Source organism: Oncorhynchus gorbuscha, linkage group LG13, assembly GCF_021184085.1.
Source record: "Oncorhynchus gorbuscha isolate QuinsamMale2020 ecotype Even-year linkage group LG13, OgorEven_v1.0, whole genome shotgun sequence".
In the NCBI taxonomy this organism is placed as follows: Eukaryota; Metazoa; Chordata; class Actinopteri; order Salmoniformes; family Salmonidae; genus Oncorhynchus; species Oncorhynchus gorbuscha.
This window is the reverse complement of record NC_060185.1, coordinates 91,478,945-91,495,063: the sequence shown is the minus strand read 5'-3', so window position 1 is coordinate 91,495,063 and position 16,119 is coordinate 91,478,945. Positions and strand designations below refer to the sequence as shown.

At 49.6% G+C, this 16,119-nt stretch overlaps 1 protein-coding gene across 5 annotated transcripts in view; it reads left to right on the top strand.

Annotated features, from left to right (window-relative positions):
* LOC123993695 (E3 ubiquitin-protein ligase SH3RF1-like) overlaps positions 1-14,605 on the top strand; it is a 75,040-nt gene extending 60,435 nt beyond the window's left edge. For all 5 annotated transcript variants that reach the window (XM_046296100.1, XM_046296099.1, XM_046296101.1 and 2 more), the window contains 6 exons: positions 7,923-8,047; positions 8,623-8,793; positions 10,373-10,659; positions 10,912-11,354; positions 11,825-12,114; positions 13,639-14,605. In XM_046296100.1, coding sequence (XP_046152056.1) covers positions 7,923-8,047; positions 8,623-8,793; positions 10,373-10,659; positions 10,912-11,354; positions 11,825-12,114; positions 13,639-13,819 — 1,497 coding nt within the window. In that variant the 3' untranslated portion in view covers positions 13,820-14,605. The remainder of the gene's footprint in view (positions 1-7,922; positions 8,048-8,622; positions 8,794-10,372; positions 10,660-10,911; positions 11,355-11,824; positions 12,115-13,638) is intronic.
* The last annotated feature ends 1,514 nt before the right edge of the window (positions 14,606-16,119 follow it).

Below are 16,119 nucleotides of genomic sequence, written 5' to 3'. Positions count from 1 at the left end.
CAATAACTAGTCCTTTAATACAGGCCGTTTTCACCATAACTAGTTAATTTAACACGGGCTGTTTTTCACAATAACTAGTTAATTTAACACAGGCTGTTTTAAAAAGGATAATTGAGTCAGAGGAGAGCCAAGGCCTGCATCCCAAATGGCACCCTACACCTTAGGGGATGGAACCATTATGACCATGTGCTTTAGGAATGAACCAGAGGGAGAGGAAGCATTATTACAGGTGGAGGGAGTGAAGGTTAGAGGTTGTGAAGGAGAGTTGGGGTGGAGGTAGTGAAGGAGAGGTGGGTGGAGGGAGTGAAGGATAGAGGTTGTGAAGGAGAGGTGGGTGGAGGTTGTGAAGGAGAGGTGGGTGGAGGTTGTGAAGGATAGAGGTTGTGAAGGGGTGGTGGGTGGAGGTAGTGAAGGATAGAGGTAGTGAAGGAGAGGTGGGTGGAGGTAGTGAAGGGGTGGTGGGTGGAGGTAGTGAAGTGGAGGTAGTGAAGGAGAGGTGGGTGGAGGTAGTGAAGGGGAGGTGGGTGGAGGTAGTGAAGGGGAGGTGGGTGGAGGTAGTGAAGGGGAGGTGGGTGGAGGTAGTGAAGGGGAGGTGGGTGGAGGTAGTGTATGGGAGGTGGGTGGAGGTAGTGAAGGAGGGGTGGGTGGAGGTAGTGAAGGGGAGGTGGGTGGAGGTAGTGAAGGGGAGGTGGGTGGAGGTAGTGTATGGGAGGTGGGTGGAGGTAGTGAAGGAGAGGTGGGTGGAGGTAGTGAAGGGGAGGTTGGTGGAGGTAGTGAAGGAGAGGTGGGTGGAGGTAGTGAAGGGGAGGTGGATGGAGGTAGTGAAGGAGAGGTGGGTGGAGGTAGTGAAGGGGAGGTGGGTGGAGGTAGTGAAGGGGAGGTGGGTGGAGGTAGTGAAGGGTGGAGGTAGTGAAGGAGAGGTGGGTGGAGGTAGTGAAGGGGAGGTGGGTGGAGGTAGTGAAGGAGAGGTGGGTGGAGGTAGTGAAGGGGAGGTGGGTGGAGGTAGTGAAGGAGAGGTGGGTGGAGGTAGTGAAGGGGAGGTGGGTGGAGGTAGTGAAGGGTGGAGGTAGTGAAGGAGAGGTGGGTGGAGGTAGTGAAGGGGAGGTGGGTGGAGGTAGTGAAGGGGAGGTGGGTGGAGGTAGTGAAGGAGAGGTGGGTGGAGGTAGTGAAGGGGAGGTGGGTGGAGGTAGTGAAGGAGAGGTGGGTGGAGGTAGTGAAGGAGAGGTGGGTGGAGGTAGTGAAGGATGAGGGGGAGTCTATAGGAAACAGTAAGACCAGGCTTCCCTGAAGCTGATGAGTAGCCATCTGAAAGGACATAGCCTGTCCTGCTGTGGTCTAGCCTGGCCTGCTGTGGTCTAGCCTGTCCTGCTGTGGTCTAGCCTGGCCTGCTGTGGTCTAGCCTGTCCTGCTGTGGTCTAGCCTGTCCTGCTGTGGTCTAGCCTGGCCTGCTGTGGTCTAGCCTGTCCTGCTGTGGTCTAGCCTGGCCTGCTGTGGTCTAGCCTGGCCTGCTGTGGTCTAGCCTGTCCTGCTGTGGTCTAGCCTGGCCTGCTGTGGTCTAGCCTGTCCTGCTGTGGTCTAGCCTGTCCTGCTGTGGTCTAGCCTGGCCTGCTGTGGTCTAGCCTGGCCTGCTGTGGTCTAGCCTGTCCTGCTGTGGTCTAGCCTGGCCTGCTGTGGTCTAGCCTGGCCTGCTGTGGTCTAGCCTGGCCTGCTGTGGTCTAGCCTGGCCTGCTGTGGTCTAGCCTGGCCTGCTGTGGTCTAGCCTGTCCTGCTGTGGTCTAGCCTGGCCTGCTGTGGTCTAGCCTGGCCTGCTGTGGTCTAGCCTGTCCTGCTGTGGTCTAGCCTGTCCTGCTGTGGTCTAGCCTGGCCTGCTGTGGTCTAGCCTGGCCTGCTGTGGTCTAGCCTGGCCTAGGAGATAGAATACACCAGCATCTAAAATGGGACCCAATTCCATATATAGACCAGGGCTCTGGTCAAAAGCAGTGCACTATGTAGGTTGCAATTTGGTATGGAGCCACAGACAGGAAGGGTGCTCAATAAGGTGTATCTGATACGAGATGAAGGGGACAACAACCTTGAACTTACTTAATGTACCATAAAAATAATCTGGACTGCTGGTGCAGCGTTAGCTATGCACCTACGCTGACTCAGGTGCAGTACCTACCGTGTGTTATGTTGTGCCTGGTCCCAGATAAAGAAATTAATCCTCTACCTTTTAACCCTGAGTGATACTGTACAACTACACTATGCTGTGTAGTTATTTCAAAGCAGGTTATTCTGACGCTATGTCAGTCTTACCAACACAAAAACACCTCTGATTTCATTTCAAACCTCAGGGCTCTACACAGACCTTTTTGTCTTCTAAGTTAAAACACGTAGTTACACACAAAAGGATTTAGGAGCACAATGAAAACATATGTTTATGTGGCATTAAAGCCAGAATCCTCCATTCTGCTGTGTACACTGGTACTCCTCAATAACAATTCCAGGTCTCACAGCAAAATATTTGTACGTGAGTAAAATGGTCACACCGCAGAGCCTTGTAAACGACTTCTCACTGACTGTTGCCAGGTGACCTACCCCTTTAAGATAATTAGGTTGATTAAATAGAAATGTCATTGTTCTACCCTGCAATTATCCATGTCATGTCAGGGAGGGACAGAATCATGCTGAAAGTGCAGATGTAGACTCATGCTCTCAGGCAGGGATAAAGAGGAGGAGGAGGAGGAGGAGGGTCCAGAGCACCCCTCTGTCTCTCTGTTGATCCCTCACATGCTTATGATGATGATGGTGAGTCACTCTGTAGAGTCAGTTATATAACAGCACCCCTTGTCTCTCTTTCTGTTCTCTCTTCTCTCCTCTCTTTCTCTCTCATTCCCGATTCCCCTCCCCCTTCTCTTTCTGTTCTCTCCTCTCTCCTCTCTTTCTCTCTCATTCCCGATTCCCCTCCCCCTTCTCTTTCTGTTCTCTCCTCTCTCCTCTCTTTCTCTCTCGTTCCCGATCCCCTCCCCCTTCTCTTTCTGTTCTCTCCTCTCTTTCTCTCTCATTCCCGATTCCCCTCCCCCTTCTCTTTCTGTTCTCTCCTCTCTTTCTCTCTCATTCCCGATTCCCCTCCCCCTTCTCTTTCTGTTCTCTCCTCTCTCCTCTCTTTCTCTCTCATTCCCGATTCCCCTCCCCTTCTCTTTCTGTTCTCTCCTCTCTCCTCTCTTTCTCTCTCATTCCCGATTCCCTCCCCCTTCTCTTTCTGTTCTCTCCTCTCTCCTCTCTTTCTCTCTCATTCCCGATTCCCCTCCCCTTCTCTTTCTGTTCTCTCCTCTCTCCTCTCTTTCTCTCTCGTTCCCGATTCCCCTCCCCCTTATCTTTCTGTTCTCTCCTCTCTCCTCTCTTTCTCTCTCATTCCCGATTCCCCTCCCCTTCTCTTTCTGTTCTCTCCTCTCTCCTCTCTTTCTCTCTCATTCCCGATTCCCCTCCCCCTTCTCTTTCTGTTCTCTCCTCTCTCCTCTCTTTCTCTCTCATTCCCGATTCCCCTCCCCCTTCTCTTTCTGTTCTCTCCTCTCTCCTCTCTTTCTCTCTCGTTCCCGATCCCCTCCCCTTCTCTTTCTGTTCTCTCCTCTCTCCTCTCTTTCTCTCTCGTTCCCGATCCCCTCCCCCTTCTCTTTCTGTTCTCTCCTCTCTCCTCTCTCTCGTTCCCGATCCCCTCCCCTTCTCTTTCTGTTCTCTCCTCTCTCCTCTCTTTCTCTCTCGTTCCCGATCCCCTCCCCCTTCTCTTTCTGTTCTCTCCTCTCTCCTCTCTCTCGTTCCCGATCCCCTCCCCCTTCTCTTTCTGTTCTCTCCTCTCTCCTCTCTTTCTCTCTCGTTCCCGATCCCCTCCCCCTTCTCTTTCTGTTCTCTCCTCTCTTTCTCTCTCGTTCCCGATCCCCTCCCCCTTCTCTTTCTGTTCTCTCCTCTCTCCTCTCTTTCTCTCTCGTTCCCGATCCCCTCCCCCTTCTCTTTCTGTTCTCTCCTCTCTCCTCTCTCTCGTTCCCGATCCCCTCCCCCTTCTCTTTCTGTTCTCTCCTCTCTCCTCTCTCTCGTTCCCGATCCCCTCCCCCTTCTCTTTCTGTTCTCTCCTCTCTCCTCTCTTTCTCTCTCATTCCCGATCCCCTCCCCCTTCTCTTTCTGTTCTCTCCTCTCTCCTCTCTTTCTCTCTCATTCCCGATTCCCCTCCCCTTCTCTTTCTGTTCTCTCCTCTCTCCTCTCTTTCTCTCTCATTCCCGATTCCCCTCCCCCTTCTCTTTCTGTTCTCTCCTCTCTCCTCTCTTTCTCTCTCATTCCCGATTCCCCTCCCCCTTCTCTTTCTGTTCTCTCCTCTCTCCTCTCTTTCTCTCTCATTCCCGATTCCCCTCCCCTTCTCTTTCTGTTCTCTCCTCTCTCCTCTCTTTCTCTCTCGTTCCCGATTCCCCTCCCCCTTCTCTTTCTGTTCTCTCCTCTCTCCTCTCTTTCTCCCGATTCCCCTCCCCCTTCTCTTTCTGTTCTCTCCTCTCTCCTCTCTTTCTCTCTCGTTCCCGATTCCCCTCCCCCTTCTCTTTCTGTTCTCTCCTCTCTTTCTGTCTTTGTCTTTCCCTCTCTCTTTCTCTCCCATCTCCCTCTCTTTTATCTGCCTGAGAGCTCCTTCCTCTTCACTGAGCAGGTAACAGTCCTTCACATCGCTGTGCCTATAATAGTAGACAAGCCTGGTCCTGCATTCCCTCTCTCTCTCCCTCCCTGCCTGCTCCCCTCCCTCGCTCCCCTCCCTCCCTGCCTGCTCCCCTCCCTCGCTCCCCTCCCTCCCTGCCTGCTCCCCTCCCTCCCCCTGTCTCCCTCCCCTCCCTCCCTCCCTCCCTCCCTCCCTCCCTCCCTCCCTTGTCAAAAGTAGTGCACTATATAGGGAGCCATTTGGGCCACACGCTCAGTGTTTGGTAAAAGTCAATGTAATTGTTATTTCATGATGGGAACAGCAAAAAATGCTGATGCTGATGCTCTTAGCCAGCAGAGCTCCTTTCTGCCCTCAACTAGTCTCTTCACTATGAATTTAGATTCATTTCCTATGAAATGCAGTAATGAGAAACTCTGAACAAGACACAGTGTGCCTAGTCTGCCTACCGCACTACAGAATGGACCTTTTAACTAGAAATCTCTACTTCAATAGAACTACAGAGAGCTGAACAGGTCTGTGAGTCAGTACTGATGCAGGTTTAGTGTGGCTCTAGTCTGAGGTGTGTCTGTGTCAGTACTGATGCAGGTTTAGTGTGGAGCTACTCTGAGGTGTGTCTGTGAGTCAGTACTGATGCAGGTTTAGTGTGGCTCTAGTCTGAGGTGTGTCTGTGTCAGTACTGATGCAGGTTTAGTGTGGCTCTAGTCTGAGGTGTGTCTGTGAGTCAGTACTGATGCAGGTTTAGTGTGGAGCTACTCTGAGGTGTGTCTGTGAGTCAGTACTGATGCAGGTTTAGTGTGGCTCTAGTCTGAGGTGTGTCTGTGAGTCAGTACTGATGCAGGTTTAGTGTGGCTCTAGTCTGAGGTGTGTCTGTGTCAGTACTGATGCAGGTTTAGTGTGGAGCTACTCTGAGGTGTGTCTGTGTCAGTACTGATGCAGGTTTAGTGTGGCTCTAGTCTGAGGTGTGTCTGTGAGTCAGTACTGATGCAGGTTTAGTGGGACTCTAGTCTGAGGTGTGTCTGTGTCAGTACTGATGCAGGTTTAGTGTGGAGCTACTCTGAGGTGTGTCTGTGAGTCAGTACTGATGCAGGTTTAGTGTGGAGCTACTCTGAGGTGTGTCTGTGAGTCACTATTGATGCAGGTTTAGTGGGACTCTAGTCTGAGGTGTGTCTGTGAGTCAGTACTGATGCAGGTTTAGTGTGGAGCTACTCTGAGGTGTGTCTGTGAGTCAGTATTGATGCAGGTTTAGTGGGACTCTAGTCTGAGGTGTGTCTGTGAGTCAGTACTGATGCAGGTTTAGTGTGGAGCTACTCTGAGGTGTGTCTGTGAGTCAGTATTGATGCAGGTTTAGTGGGACTCTAGTCTGAGGTGTGTCTGTGAGTCAGTACTGATGCAGGTTTTGTGTGGAGCTACTCTGAGGTGTGTCTGTGAGTCAGTACTGATGCAGGTTTAGTGTGGCTCTAGTCTGAGGTGTGTCTGTGAGTCAGTACTGATGCAGGTTTAGTGTGGCTCTAGTCTGAGGTGTGTCTGTGAGTCAGTATTGATGCAGGTTTAGTGTGGAGCTACTCTGAGGTGTGTCTGTGTCAGTACTGATGCAGGTTTAGTGTGGCTCTAGTCTGAGGTGTGTCTGTGAGTCAGTACTGATGCAGGTTTAGTGTGGCTCTAGTCTGAGGTGTGTCTGTGAGTCAGTACTGATGCAGGTTTAGTGTGGCTCTAGTCTGAGGTGTGTCTGTGAGTCAGTACTGATGCAGGTTTAGTGTGGCTCTAGTCTGAGGTGTGTCTGTGAGTCAGTACTGATGCAGGTTTAGTGTGGCTCTAGTCTGAGGTGTGTCTGTGTCAGTACTGATGCAGGTTTAGTGTGGCTCTAGTCTGAGGTGTGTCTGTGAGTCAGTATTGATGCAGGTTTAGTGTGGAGCTACTCTGAGGTGTGTCTGTGAGTCAGTACTGACAACCTGAAGTGAGTCTCCCAACAGGTCAGACCACAGCTTTCAGGATAATGACCCTTCATTACATAACCAAGCCACTCAAAATAGACGGTGACTCATTTGCAGAGGCGTTGTATCTATGTGTGCCTCACGCACGTTATGCTATTAACAACATTAAATATTCTCATTGCGTTGCCTAGGAGTCTAGGGTAATCTCAGAGTGGGTGTGTTGGCATTATGGTGAAACCGTACAACATTCAGACATGGAACAGTTTAATACATGGTGCTAGACATCATTATGAAAGCAGTAGTGTTACCCTCCGGGTGTTTGAGGGGTAACAACTCTCTCTCTGGTTGTTGTGAAAACAGCCTGTGTAACACACACACACACACACACACACACACACACACACACACACACACACACACACACACACACACACACACACACACACACACACACACACACACACACACACACACACACACACACACACACACACACACACACACACACACACACACACACGGTTCTGATCAAAAGTTGTGCCCTATGTAGGAAACAGGAAGTCCTTTGGGACCCTGGTATACAGTAGCTACAAATCAGCCACAGTCTCCTGCATGACATGCTTGCAAAGAAGAAGTAGCCAAAGCAGACAGTATTTTTTATTTATTTTCAAAATCTTTTGAAAAAGTCACTTTCTAACCACTTCATCCAAGGGCAAACAGATGGATGTTATGTTTAAATAGAAAGGGAAAGGGGGGAACCTAGGCAGTTGTACAACTGAATGCCTTCAACTCAAATGTGTCTTCCGTATTTAAACCAACCCCCTCATCACATCCACGTTTTCGGCGCCCGGGGAACAGTGGGTTAACTGCCTTGCTCAGGGGCAGAACAACAGATTTTTACCTTGTCAGCTCGGGATTCGATCCAGCAACCTTCTGGTTACTGGCCCAGCGCTCTAAGGATGTTGTCAGAAGGATTGAATTCAAAATGGGTTTCCCACATTAGCTTCATTCATATCCTTATTTTAAATCAAACAGGTTTAAGTCCATATATCTTCCTGTTTTTTTTCTCGCTCACTTTATCTCCTTCTAGCATTCCTTCTTTGTCTGCTTTGTTTCTCATTGATACCACGTCCTTTCACATTTAACATAGGAATATCTTATTCTTACTCGGTCTTTAACAGGTCACTTTACATGATATCATCTCCGACTTTACTGTTTGATATCTTGGTCTTCCTCTCTATATAGGGTTGAGAGGAAGAACACTCTATGGCAGTATACATATTTACATCCTGGTCTTCCTCCTCTGTCTCTGCCTATAGGGCGTGAGGAAGATGAGTAGTGGTGAAGCTCCTCCCACCATCACCATGGCTCTGATCAACCCCCAGTCCTCCTCCGTCTCCTCGGACACCAAACAGTCCTCCACTCAGCAGCTCTCCATCAGTGTGTGAGTAACATGTTAGTAACATAGTAATAGCTTTGTAGTAACATGAGTAACAGCCTCCGCTGACACCAATGTGTGCTCTACACAGCAGAGGAACATTGGGGTAACGTAGTAGTAACATATGAGTAACAGCCTCCGCTGACACCAATGTGTGCTCTACACAGCAGAGGAACATTGGGGTAACGTAGTAGTAACATATGAGTAACAGCCTCCGCTGACACCAATGTGTGCTCTACACAGCAGAGAAACATTGGGGTAACGTAGTAGTAACATGGTAGTAACAGCCTCCGCTGACACGAATGTGTGCTCTACACAGCAGAGAAACATTGGGGTAACGTAGTAGTAACATGGTAGCAACAACCTCCGCTGACACCAAGCAGTCCGCCACCTAGGGACTCTATCAACGTTGTGAATAACACTGGAGTAACACTGAGTAACATCAGCCGATGCCTCAAAGTGCCGTACAGAAACGCAGCCTAAAACCCCAAACAGCAACCAGTGCAGGTGTAGAAGCACAAGTGATGATAGAGAATTTGTCATCTATGTGAGATTGTGGTAACATGTAATCTGTTCTTCAGGTGTGCTGCTCTGTACTCCTACAAGCCCTGTCGTTCTGAGGAACTGGAGCTGAGGAAGGGGGAGATGGTGGGGGTGTATGGGAAGTTTAAGGAGGGCTGGCTCCGAGGCCTCTCTCTACGGACGGGCAAAGTGGGCATCCTCCCCGGCAACTACGTCACACCTGTCCTCAGGTAAGTGGGCATTCTGCCCGGCAACTACATCACACCTGTCCTCAGGTAAGTGGGCATCCTCCCCGGCAACTACGTCACACCTGTCCTCAGGTAAGTGGGCATCCTCACCGGCAACTACGTCACACCTGTCCTCAGGTAAGTGGGCATCCTCACCGGCAACTACATCACACCTGTCCTCAGGTAAGTGGGCATCCTCCCCCACCGGCAACTACATCACACCTGCAACTCCTCCATCACACCTGTCCTCAGGTAAGTGGGCATCCTCCCCGGCAACTACGTCACACCTGTCCTCAGGTAAGTGGGCATCCTCACCGGCAACTACGTCACACCTGTCCTCAGGTAAGTGGGCATCCTCACCGGCAACTACATCACACCTGTCCTCAGGTAAGTGGGCATCCTCCCCGGCAACTACGTCACACCTGTCCTCAGGTAAGTGGGCATCCTCACCGGCAACTACGTCACACCTGTCCTCAGGTAAGTGGGCATCCTCACCGGCAACTACGTCACACCTGTCCTCAGGTAAGTGGGCATCCTCACCGGCAACTACGTCACACCTGTCCTCAGGTAAGTGGGCATCCTCACCGGCAACTACGTCACACCCCTGTCCTCAGGTAACACCTGTCCTCAGTGGGCATCCTCACCGGCAACTACGTCACACCTGTCCTCAGGTAAGTGGGCATCCTCACCGGCAACTACGTCACACCTGTCCTCAGGTAAGTGGGCATCCTCACCGGCAACTACGTCACCCCTGTCCTCAGGTAAGTGGGCATCCTCCCCAGCAACTACGTCACACCTGTCCTCAGGTAAGTGGGCATCCTCCCCGGCAACTACATCACACCTGTCCTCAGGTAAGTGGGCATTCTGCCCGGCAACTACGTCACACCTGTCCTCAGGTAAGTGGGCATTCTGCCCGGCAACTACGTCACACCTGTCCTCAGGTAAGTGGGCATTCTGCCCGGCAACTACGTCACACCTGTCCTCAGGTAAGTGGGCATTCTGCCCGGCAACTACGTCACACCTGTCCTCAGGTAAGTGGGCATTCTGCCCGGCAACTACGTCACACCTGTCCTCAGGTAAGTGGGCATTCTGCCCGGCAACTACGTCACACCTGTCCTCAGGTAAGTGGGCATTCTGCCCGGCAACTACGTCACACCTGTCCTCAGGTAAGTGGGCATCCTCCCCGGCAACTACATCACACCTGTCCTCAGGTAAGTGGGCATCCTCCCCGGCAACTACATCACACCTGTCCTCAGGTAAGTGGGCATTCTGCCCGGCAACTACGTCACCCCTGTCCTCAGGTAAGTGGGCATTCTGCCCGGCAACTACGTCACCCCTGTCCTCAGGTAAGTGGGAGAGCCATTTCTACCGGTTTCATTAGGCGGACCGTGAGAAACAAGTGGCAATTGTTGTTGGGATTGTAATGTTGTGGTTTTATATTGAGAGGATCAGCCTTTCTGTTAGACGATGTGTGTGTCATTATTGACTACCTACAGTGGTTCCATCTCTTTGACTTTTGTGTCATGGACACCTCATTTATTGATTTTGACAGCAATATCTATCTATTTCCTGTCTGCCACAGAACCTCTGCCAGGCTCTTGGAGTCCAAGGCAGTGACGGCAGTCCCCGGTACAGTCCCTGGAAGAAGAACCTCCTCGTCCTCCAAGACCCCAGCGGTGGTTCTAGCTCTCCACAGGGTCAACTCCGATGAAACGACCTATTCTACGGGACAACGGGTTCCGCTGCAGTCCGCCTCCATGGCCACGCAGCCTGTGACGTCATCAGGCGGCGCCACCAGGAAGTCCCGGCACGGGGTGGGCTCGGAGGGATGGGACACAGTAAGGAGGGTCTTCCATAGTTCACACAGAGGTGAGAGTGGCGGAAGTTCGTAACTCTACAAAGTTCCATTTTCAATGGTTGGATGGCTCCACGGTTGGCTATTATCCTAACATTATGCAGTATTTAACAGTCAGAGATAGTTAACCTGTAAAGACTACTCTCTTCTAGTTTGTATATGTCTGATAATCACAATATGGAACCCAGAACAGTGCAGTGGAAATTAGATTGATTTGACAAGGATCCATTTTGAGTGATTTCAAAGTCTTTTTAATGTCCCCTCAGGCTCATCTCAGCGGGGAAACCACTACCCCCACACTACCATCTCTTCCAGCTCAGCCCTTCAGACCCAAACCCACAGTCAGAGCTCATCCCAGCGCTGTAACCACTACCCCCACACTACCAGCGCCACCTCAGGCCTTCAGCCCCATTCTCAGTCCCATTCTCACAGCCAGAACTTTAGCCATATCCAGGCCCCTGGCTACTCCCCTGCTCTGCTCAGGAAGAAACAACACATGAGCATCCTGCCCAATCACAACAGATCTCTGGCCTGGATGTCTGAGGGACCCGTGCCCTCTAGTGGTGGTTTTATGAAGGACAGGGACACTGCTGCCAGAGAGACGTTCGATAGGCAGGTGTTCGAGACGAGGCAAGCAGCATCGAATGGTCAGCAGTCCATCAACTCCATCCTAGTGAGACCAGACGCCCTCAAGAACAACACAGAAAAGGTAACACACCTGCTGTCTAGGTATTATTAAGTAGTGGCGCAGCGGTCTAAGTCACTGCATCTCAGTACTTGAGGCGTCACTATGGATACCCTGGTTCGATTACAGGCTGTATCATAACCGGCCATGGTTGGGCGGCGCACCTTTGGCGCAGCATCGTCTGGGTTTGACCGGTGTAGGCCATCATTGTAAATAAGAATTGTTCTTTACTGGCTTGCCTAGTTAAATAAAGGTTAAATAAAAAATTATACAAAATAAATGTAAAAGTAGCTTGGAGGGATAGTTGACTGACTTCATATCTACTTTGACTTCTATTTCAGATTGTCTTTATTGTGAAATTTTCTCTTAACTTGAACTCTTTCACGTAGCAAATGCTGACTGCCACTGTCTTCTATATCCAGCATCAATCATCTTTATTCCTATTCCACTACTGTATCATAATGCCAACATTGTTTGTGTGTTGTATCCCTCAGCCCACCAAGTCAGTGCGGTTCCTGACCCAGCCTGATTCCCCTCCACCACGGCCCAGGACCACCTCCCTGCCCTCGGGTAGCCAGCCTCCCTCCAGTACCCGGCCTGGTCCCCCTCCCCTGGAGGTCTGGGCTCCATCACTCACACTGGGGCGAGATGGGCCTGGGATCATCCTGAAAGAAGGCAAGGCTCCTGTTCTTAGAAAAGGTCTGGAGACAAACCCCTCAGATGTTCTGACATCCAATCCGAAACCTACATCATCAGCACCATCAGTGTCCAGCAGCCCTAGCAGGTACAGTGAGTTTCACTCAAATTACAGTACACATCAATTCTACAGGAAAGGGAGATAGATATACCAATGTTGACATTGTGTAATGGTTATGGGGGCGGCTGTGATCTGTGATGAGGGTAACAAGCAAGACCTCTTTCACAAACTGACCTGCTTAGTGTCTTGCTTCAGGAAGTAGGATTTCTGAATGTGATGGTGGTCCTCTGTTGCTCGCTTGCATCGCCATGGGTCATTAGTTCCTCCTGTACTCCCTGTTCACCCATAACTGCATGGTCAACCACGACTCCAACACCATCATTAAGTTTGCTGACGACACAACAGTGGTAGGCCTGATCACCGACAGATGAGACAGCCTATAGGGAGGAGGTCAGAGAACTGGAAGTGTGGTGTCAGGATAACAACCTCTCCCTCAACATGATCAAGACAAACGAGATGATTGTGGGCTACAGGAAAAGGAGGACCGAGCACGCCCCCATTCTCATCGACTGGGCTGTAGTAGAGCAGGTTGAGAGCTTCAAGTTCCTTGGTGTCCACATCACCAACAAACTATCATGGTCGAAACACACCAAGACCGGCATGAAGAGGGCACGACAACGCCTTTTCACCCTCAGGAGACTGAAAAGATTTGGCATTGGTCCTCAAAAAGTTATACAGCTGCACCATCGAGAGCATCCTGACTTGTTGCATCGCCGCCTGGTATGGCAACTGCTCGGCATCTCAACCATAAGGCGCAACAGAGGGCACTGCGTATGGCCCAGTACATCACTTTCGGACAAGCTTCCTGCCATCCAGGGCCTCTATACCAGGCTGTGTCAGAGGAAGGCACTAAATATTGCCAAAGACTCTAGTCATCCTAGTCATAGACTGTTCGGTCTGCTACCGCATGGCAAGTCTAGGTCCAAAAGGCTTCTTAATAGCTTCTACCCACAAGCCATAAGACTCCTGAACAACTAATCAAATGGCTACTCGGACTACATTACATTACACATTACATTGCTTTACACATTACATTACATTGCCCCCCCCCCCCCCCCCCCAAGCCCATTTCTACTCTGTTTATCATCCATGCATAGTCACTTTACTTCGACCTACATGTACATTATTACCTCAATTACCTCGACTAACATGTTCCCCCGCACATTGACTCTGTACCGGTACCCTCTGTTACTGTTATTTAATTGTTACTCTTTAATTATTTATTTCATTAAAAAAAAAAAAGTTTAACTTAAGTTTATTTTTGTAAATACTTTCTTAACACTTATTTTTCTAAAAACTGCAACGTTGGTAAATGGCTTGTAAGGAAGCATTTCACTGTAAGGTCTATCTGTTGTATTCGGTGACAAATAACATTTCATTTTATTTGAGTTTGATTCCCGCTGGGGCCCCCCCATACGTAGAATGTATACATGCATGACTGCAAGTCTCTTTGAATAAAAGTGTCTACTAAATGGCATCTATTATGTTATGTGTTAGATGGAAAATCTCTTTCTCAATTCCACTCATGAACCTTTCTCTATCCTCCCTCAGACACAGAGTAGCGGCGTCGTACCAGGCCCAGACGGAGTCAGAGATGAGCCTGATGCAGGGTGAGCAGGTCCTGCTCCACAGACATCGGCCCGACGGCCGGGTTCTGCTCACCCAGGAGAGCAGTGGCCACACGGGCCTCTTCCAAACCAGTGTTCTACAGTTCTTAGACCGGTTCAGTTGACTGCCTGTAGTGTTTAGTTGTTATTATTATATGTGTGTTTTTCACATAGAAATAGAATGACTAGCATGGAAAAGCTCCCTAGACCGCGACAATTTGATAGTACACTCAATATGGCTGCTGGCCCACCCCGGTACAATCAATTTGGCCACCCCATCATGTAATGTTGACTTGAAAACCAATGTCCATTCTAGCTATTCTATTTCTATGGATCTCCATACGTTGACACTGCCAAATGAGATGCCCAAACTGTGGAAGTGTGTGTGTTTTATCTGTGTGTTGAAAATAATATATTATACTGCCATATAATGACTATATATGAAGTATGTGGACACCCCTTCAAATGTTGTGGATTTGGCTGTTTCAGCCACACCTGTTGGTGACAGGTGTTTAAAATTGATAACACAGCCATTCAATCTCAATAGACACAAATTGGCAGTAGAATGGCCTTACTGAAGAGCTCAGTGAATTTATATTTGGTACCGTCATAGGATTCCACCTTTCCAACAAGTCAGTTCGTCAAATTTATGCCCTGCTAGAGCTGCCCCTGTCAACTGTAAGTGCTGTTATTGTGAAGTGGAAATGTCTAGGAGCAACAACAGCCCAGCCGCGAAGTGGTAGGCCATAGAAGCTCACAGAACGGGATTGCCGAGTGCTGATGCGCGTCTGTCCTCGGTTACAACACTCACTACCAAGTTACAAACTGCCTCTGGAAGCGACATCAGCACAACAACTGTTCGTCGGGAGCTTCATGGGTTTGGGATGAATTGGAACGCCGACTGCGCGCCAGGCTTGATCGCCCAACATCAGTGTCCGACCTCACTAATGCTCTTGTTACTGAATGGAATCAAGTCCCCGCAGCGATGTTCCAACATCTAGTGGCAAGTCTTTCCGTAAGAGTGGAGGCTGTTATAGCAGCAAAGGGGGGGGGGGGCAACTCCATATTAATGCCTTCCCAGAAGAGTGGAGGCTGTTATAGCAGCAAAGGGGAGGACCAACTCCATATTAATGCCTTCCCAGAAGAGTGTTGGCTGTTATAGCAGCAAAGGGGGGACCAACTCCATAGTAATGCCTTCCCAGAAGAGTGGAGGCTGTTATAGCAGCAAAGGGGAGGACCAACTCCATATTAATGCCTTCCCAGAAGAGTGTTGGCTGTTATAGCAGCAAAGGGGGGACCAACTCCATAGTAATGCCTTCCCAGAAGAGTGGAGGCTGTTATAGCAGCAAAGGGGAGGACCAACTCCATAGTAATGCCTTCCCAGAAGAGTGGAGGCTGTTATAGCAGCAAAGGGGAGGACCAACTCCATATTAATGCCTTCCCAGAAGAGTGTTGGCTGTTATAGCAGCAAGGGGGGACCAACTCCATAGTAATGCCTTCCCAGAAGAGTGGAGGCTGTTATAGCAGCAAAGGGGAGGACCAACTCCATAGTAATGCCTTCCCAGAAGAGTGGAGGCTGTTATAGCAGCAAAGGGGAGGACCAACTCCATATTAATGCCTTCCCAGAAGAGTGGAGGCTGTTATAGCAGCAAATGGGGAGGACCAACTCCATAGTAATGCCTTCCCAGAAGAGTGGAGGCTGTTATAGCAGCAAAGGGGGAGGACCAACTCCATAGTAATGCCTTCCCAGAAGAGTGGAGGCTGTTATAGCAGCAAAGGGGGAGGACCAACTCCATAGTAATGCCTTCCCAGAAGAGTGGAGGCTGTTATAGCAGCAAAGGGGGGGACCAACTCCATAGTAATGCCCATCATTTTGGAGTGAGGTGTCCACATACTCTTGGTCATGTAGTGTATTTTTTCTTTTTGAGGTTCTTTGGACCGTTTTAAACTAGATAACTATGAGGTTCAGAGATATATTTGTGTATATGTTGATGTGCAGAAGCATGAGAGTTGCATAGACCTACTGTATACATTTATTATTACCAATCCCAGTTGCACAAACCCACCTCAGACCAATGTTTTGCTTAAAGAATTAGTGTTCTCTTTATTCAAGAGCTATTACGATACACTAGTCAGTGCCTTTGCAAAGCCCACAAAGTATAGATTTGAAAACAATAACAGCCCTCTAACCAGAGGCAAAATGTATGCAAAAGTGATGATCATATAGTGGTAAACAATGCTTCTGTCAACTATAGCATGCGTTTGTTACATTCTCAACCTGATTTTGCTAAATAACTGCACACCTATGTGTCCTGTCCTGCACTTTGAAGACTTCAGAAAACATGCACAGGTGTCCTCTAACAAATTCTACTTCTCTGCTCTTTACTTTGTGAGTGCTGAAAATAAATCATGTATGACACGGTGT